General features: G+C 44.2%; 1 protein-coding gene across 1 annotated transcript in view; it reads right to left on the bottom strand.

Moving 5' to 3' along the window:
- Positions 1-7,500, bottom strand: part of LOC118965333 (cilia- and flagella-associated protein 47-like) — a 39,724-nt gene that overhangs the window by 19,066 nt on the left and 13,158 nt on the right. Inside the window, exons 12-15 of the mRNA XM_036984386.1 lie at positions 5,167-5,340; positions 4,952-5,063; positions 4,230-4,369; positions 3,834-4,009 (exon numbers count right to left, since the gene is read on the bottom strand). Of these exons, the coding sequence (XP_036840281.1) occupies positions 3,834-4,009; positions 4,230-4,369; positions 4,952-5,063; positions 5,167-5,340 (602 nt within the window). The remainder of the gene's footprint in view (positions 1-3,833; positions 4,010-4,229; positions 4,370-4,951; positions 5,064-5,166; positions 5,341-7,500) is intronic.

Here is a 7,500-nt window from a genome sequence, read left to right as displayed (position 1 = left end):
GTTCTATTATACTACCACTACTATGTTCTATTATACTACCACTACTATGTTCTATTATACTACCACTACTATGTTCTATTATACTACCACTACTATGTTCTATTATACTACCACTACTATGTTCTATTATACTACCACTACTATGTTCTATTATGCTACCACTACTATGTTCTATTATGCTACCACTACTATGTTCTATTATACTACCACTACTATGTTCTATTATACTACCACTACTATGTTCTATTATACTACCACTACTATGTTCTATTATACTACCACTACTATGTTCTATTATACTACCACTACTATGTTCTATTATGCTACCACTACTATGTTCTATTATGCTACCACTACTATGTTCTATTATACTACCACTACTATGTTCTATTATACTACCACTACTATGTTCTATTATACTACCACTACTATGTTCTATTATACTACCACTACTATGTTCTATTATACTACCACTACTATGTTCTATTATACTACCACTACTATGTTCTATTATACTACCACTACTATGTTCTATTATACTACCACTACTATGTTCTATTATACTACCACTACTATGTTCTATTATACTACCACTACTATGTTCTATTATACTACCACTACTATGTTCTATTATACTACCACTACTATGTTCTATTATACTACCACTACTATGTTCTATTATGCTACCACTACTATGTTCTATTATACTACCACTACTATGTTCTATTATACTACCACTACTATGTTCTATTATACTACCACTACTATGTTCTATTATACTACCACTACTATGTTCTATTATACTACCACTACTATGTTCTATTATACTACCACTACTATGTTCTATTATACTACCACTACTATGTTATATTATACTACCACTACTATGTTCTATTATACTACCACTACTATGTTCTATTATACTACCACTACTATGTTCTATTATACTACCACTACTATGTTCTATTATACTACCACTACTATGTTCTATTATACTACCACTACTATGTTCTATTATACTACCACTACTATGTTCTATTATGCTACCACTACTATGTTCTATTATACTACCACTACTATGTTCTATTATACTACCACTATTATGTTCTATTATAATACCACTACTATGTTCTATTATACTACCACTACTATGTTCTATTATACTACCACTAATATGTTCTATTATGCTACCACTACTATGTTCTATTATACTACCACTACTATGTTCTATTATACTACCACTACTATGTTCTATTATACTACCAGTACTATGTTCTATTATACTACCACTACTGTGTTCTATTATACTACCACTACTATGTTCTATTATACTACCACTACTATGTTCTATTATACTACCACTACTATGTTCTATTATGCTACCACTACTATGTTCTATTATACTACCACTACTATGTTCTATTATACTACCACTACTATGTTCTATTATACTACCACTACTATGTTCTATTATGCTACCACTACTATGTTCTATTATACTACCACTACTATGTTCTATTATACTACCACTACTATGTTCTATTATACTACCACTACTATGTTCTATTATACTACCACTACTATGTTCTATTATACTACCACTACTATGTTATATTTGTTGCCATTAGTAACAATCAACAAATCCCTCAGGGGATCAATAAATATTATTTATTTACATCCAATCGTTCATTCAACCTGATTCCCAATGACACAGTGTCCAATACAATAAGGTTGAGATAACATGACAGAGATCAACGTTCGTATTCACAAAATATATGAGAGTAGGAGTACTGATCTGGGATCAGGTTTGCCTTTTAAATCATAATGAATAATAGAGAGAGGACCAGATTATAGTGCTGATCTGGGATCAGGTTAGCCTTTTAGATCATAATGAATACTAGAGAGAGGACCAGATCCTAGTGCTGATCTGGGATCAGGTTAACCTTCAGATCATAATGAATACTAGAGAGGACCAGATCCTAGATCAGCTCTCCTACTCTCAGATGCTTAGTGAATACAGGCCCTGAAGTCTTTCCAGTACAGTCAAGGTGTCAGTCTCTTACCTGTCTGTCTCTTCCCTGTCTGTCTCTTCCCTATTGGTTATCTTCCCTACTATAGCAGGAGAAGGTGACTGTCTCTTCCCTACTATAGCAGGAGAAGGTGACTGTCTCTTCCCTACTATAGCAGGAGAAGGTGACTGTCTCTTCCCTACTATAGCAGGAGAAGGTGACTGTTCTCTTCCCTACTATAGCAGGAGAAGGTGACTGTCCCTACTATAGCAGGAGAAGGTGACTGTCTCTTCCCTACTATAGCAGGAGAAGGTGACTGTCTCTTCCCTACTATAGCAGGAGAAGGTGACTGTCTCTTCCCTACTATAGCAGGAGAAGGTGACTGTCTCTTCCCTACTATAGCAGGAGAAGGTGACTGTCTCTTCCCTACTATAGCAGGAGAAGGTGACTGTTCTCTTCCCTACTATAACAGGAGAAGGTGACTGTCTCTTCCCTACTATAACAGGAGAAGGTGACTGTCTCTTCCCTACTATAGCAGGAGAAGGTGACTGTCTCTTGCCTACTATAACAGGAGAAGGTGACTGTCTCTTCCCTACTATAACAGGAGAAGGTGACTGTCTCTTCCCTGTCTGTCTCTTCCCTACTATAGCAGGAGAAGGTGACTGTCTCTTCCCTACTATAGCAGGAGAAGGTGACTGTCTCTTTCCTATTATAACAGGAGAAGGTGTCTGTCTCTTCCCTACTATAACAGGAGAAGGTGACTGTCTCTTCCCTACTATAACAGGAGAAGGTGACTGTCTCTTCCCTACTATAGCAGGAGAAGGTGACTGTCTCTTTCCTACTATAACAGGAGAAGGTGTCTGTCTCTTCCCCTGTCTCTTCCCTACTATAACATGAGAAGGTGACTGTCTCTTACCTGTCTGTTCTCCTCCCTACTATAACAGGAGAAGGTGACTGTCTCTTCCCTACTATAGCAGGAGAAGGTGTCTGTTCACTTCCCTACTATAACAGGAGAAGGTGACTGTCTCTTACCTGTCTGTTCTCTTCCCTACTATAGCAGGAGAAGGTGACTGTCTCTTCCCTACTATAGCAGGAGAAGGTGACTGTCTCTTCCCTACTATAACAGGAGAAGGTGACTGTCTCTTCCCTACTATAGCAGGAGAAGGTGTCTGTTCACTTCCCTACTATAACACGAGAAGGTGACTGTCTCTTCCCTACTATAACAGGAGAAGGTGACTGTCTCTTCCCTACTATAACAGGAGAAGGTGACTGTCTCTTCCCTACTATAACAGGAGAAGGTGACTGTCACTTCCCTACTATAACAGGAGAAGGTGACTGTCTCTTCCCTACTATAACAGGAGAAGGTGACTGTCTCTTCCCTACTATAACAGGAGAAGGTGTCTGTCTCTTCCCTACTATAGCAGGAGAAGGTGACTGTCTCTTCCCTACTATAACAGGAGAAGGTGACTGTCTCTTCCCTACTATAGCAGGAGAAGGTGACTGTCTCTTCCCTACTATAACAGGAGAAGGTGACTGTCTCTTCCCTACTATAACAGGAGAAGGTGTCTGTCTCTTCCCTACTATAGCAGGAGAAGGTGACTGTCTCTTCCCTACTATAACAGGAGAAGGTGACTGTATCTTCCCTACTATAACAGGAGAAGGTGACTGTCTCTTCCCTACTATAACAGGAGAAGGTGACTGTCTCTTCCCTACTATAGCAGGAGAAGGTGACTGTCTCTTCCCTACTATAACAGGAGAAGGTGACTGTCTCTTACCTGTCTGTTCTCTTCCCTACTATAACAGGAGAAGGTGTCTGTCTCTTACCTGTCTGTTCTCTTCCCTACTACAGCAGGAGAGAAGGTGACTGTGTAGTTGAGACTGCTCTGGGGAGGGACACACACCAGGGTGTCTCCACTCAGGTCCTCTCCCTCCAGACACACCCACAGCTCAAGCGGCTCCGCCTCCGGATTACTAAGGGGGATCTCCACGGCAACAGAGCTCTGAGAATAACAAAGCTATAAAACTCAGACACACTAGTCTAGACAGACAGCGTTTTTTCCCCACTAAATCGTTCATCACAATGATTAGGTCAACGCATTACTCATTCCTTGATATCAGTTCTCTCCCAGGAAACCAGTTGGATGTGAACATTTGATCGTGTTCATTGGTACAGATGAAGACACAGTGACGTTGTAGAGGATGGTGTAAAGTAGGCCTCACCTGAACAGCACAGTGCACAGCCAGCACCTTCAGGGGAGGAGCAGGATCACATATGACCTCTATAGAGAACCACACCTCATATTGCCTGGACTCATTCCCTGTTCCTGTCTCACTCTCCACGGCTAGGAATGACATGGACCCTGAGAGACAGTACAGGAGAGGCAAATACAGGCTGTTGTCCTCCTTTACATTTACATTATCACGGCAGTGTGTGTAGTGACCTCACACACATAAAGAGAAAGAGAGAGGGAGAGAAAGAAAGAGAGAGAGATTGAGGGAGAGACAGGGAGAGGGAGAGAGAGGGAGAGAGACAGAGAGAGAAAGAGAGAGAGATTGAGGGACAGGGAGAGGGAGAGAGAGACAGAGACAGAGAGAAAGAGAGAGGGAGAGAGACAGACAGGGAGAGGGAGAGAGAGACAGAGAGACAGAGAGAAAGAGAGAGACAGAGAGAGAGACAGAGAGAGAAAGAGAGAGAGAGAGATTGAGGGACAGGGAGAGGGAGAGAGACAGAGAGACAGAGAGAAAGAGAGAGGGAGAGAGAGAGACAGGGAGAGGGAGACCAAGACAGAAAGAGAAAGAGAGAGAGACAGAGAGAGAAAGAGAGAGGGAGAGGGAGAGACAGGGAGAGGGAGAGAGAGGGAGAGAGAGCGAGCGAGAGACAGAGAGAAAGAGAGAGAGAGAGAGAGAGCGAGAGACAGAGAGAAAGAGAGAGAATGAAGTACCTGTATGTTTCCCTCGTTTCCATGGTGACACAGACACGGTGTAGGGGACGGTGTGACCTGGTTTGATGTCCAAGGTGGGCGGTCCACTGACGATGGAGAGGTCTGATACCACCTACAACCAGCAGCACAAGGACAATCAGCAACTGTGTGTGTGGCTGTAGTTGGGGACCTGCAGGGTGCTGTGTGTGGTAGCACTATAGTAATAGTGTATCTACCTGACAGGTGAGGGGGTGCTGGCTGTAGTTGGGGACCTGCAGGGTGCTGTGTGTGACCTGTCTGACAGAGCAGTGTATCACCACGTGGTCCAGGGGTAGGGACCGCTCCCCCACCCCTCTCAGGGTGAAGCTGTGCTCCGTCCCATCTGTGTCATTCAGCAAGGACAGCCTGCCCTAAAACACACACAGACAGGAACACACACACACACACAGACAGGAACACACACACAGACACACAGACAGGAACACACAAACACACACAGACACACAGACAGGAACACACACAGACACACAGACAGGAACACACACACACACACACACAGACAGGAACACACACACACACACACACACCCAAAGACAGGAACACACACACACACACACACACACACACACACACAGACAGACAGGAACACACACACACACACAGACAGGAACACACACAGACAGACAGGAACACACACACACACACAGACAGGAACACACACACACAGACAGGAACACACACACATACACACACACACACACACACACAGACAGGAACACACACACAGACACACAGACAGGAACACACACACACACACACAGACAAGAACACACACACAGACAGGAACACACATACAGACAGGAACACACACACAGACACATAGACAGGAACACACACACATACAGACAGGAACACACACACACACACAGACAGGAACACACACACACACAGACAGGAACACACACACACACAGGAACACACACACAGACAGGAACACACACACACACAGACAGGAACACACACAGACACACACACACACACACACACACAGACAGGAACACACACACACAGACAGGAACACACACACACACACACACACACACACACACACACACACACACACACACACACACACACACACACACACACACACACACACAGACAGACAGGAACACACACACACACACACACACACACACAGACAGGAACACACACACACAGACAGGAACACACACACACACACAGACAGGAACACACACACACACACAGACAGACAGGAACACACACACACACACAGACAGGAACACACACACAGACACACACACAGACAGGAACACACACACAGACACACAGACAGGAACACACACACACACACACACACAGACAAGAACACACACACAGACAGGAACACACATACAGACAGGAACACACACACAGACACATAGACAGGAACACACACACATACAGACAGGAACACACACACACACACAGACAGGAACACACACACACACAGACAGGAACACACACACACACACACAGACAGGAACACACACACACACACACAGACAGGAACACACACAGACACACAGACAGGAACACACACACACACACACACGCAGACAGGAACACACACACAGACACACACAGACACACAGACAGGAACACACACACACACACAGACAGGAACACACACACAGACAGAAACACACACACAGACAGAAACACACACACACACACACAGACAGAAACACACACACAGACAGAAACACACACACACACACACACACACACACACACACACAGACAGAAACACACACACACACACACACACACAGACAGACAGAAACACACACAAAGTAAAGACAGAGACACAAAGATGCCCTCAAAGGCCCAGACCCACGAGGACAGACAGAAACACCTACATATGTAGACTGTCACAGACCCCCGAAGATAGACAGAAACACCTACATATGCAGACAGTCACAGACACACTCTAACACAGACCATCAAATAAGGTCCTATTTCTTTAGACTGTTTCCAGAGGTTGGGGAAACAAAGAGAGACTGCTTTACAATGGGCTTATCAGGCCCAGCAGAGAGAGAGACAAAGAGAGAGGTGGGGGGAAAGAGAGAGAGAGAGATAGAGAGGGGGAGAGGGGAGAGGGAAAGAGAGAGAGAGAGTGAGAGACCGTATACCCAGATAAGTGGGTACAGTTTCAGTATGTGACTGTAATACCTGAGGGAACTGAACCCAGGACAGATGGAGGTAAAACTAGCCAGGAGGATTCCTGTCTCCTCAGTCGCCTTCATGCAGGGAGGGAGTATTGCTGCTAATCCTGGTAATTATCTCTCTCTCTCTCTCTCTCTCTCTCTCTCTCTCTCTCTCTCTCTCTCTCTCTCTCTCCATTTCTCTCTTCCTTTTCCTCATCCCTCTCTATATCTCTCCCTCTCTCTCTCTCTCCCACTCTCTCTCTCTCTCCCCCACTCTCTCTCTCTCTCTCCTTCTACCCCACTCTCTCTCTCCCCAACTCCATCTCTCTCTCCCACTCTCTCTCTCTCCCCCACTCTCTC

Source organism: Oncorhynchus mykiss, chromosome 7 (genome assembly GCF_013265735.2).
Source record: "Oncorhynchus mykiss isolate Arlee chromosome 7, USDA_OmykA_1.1, whole genome shotgun sequence".
Classification (NCBI taxonomy): Eukaryota; Metazoa; Chordata; class Actinopteri; order Salmoniformes; family Salmonidae; genus Oncorhynchus; species Oncorhynchus mykiss.
Note: the sequence above shows the minus strand (reverse complement) of the source record. Positions and strands in the feature narration are given on the sequence as shown.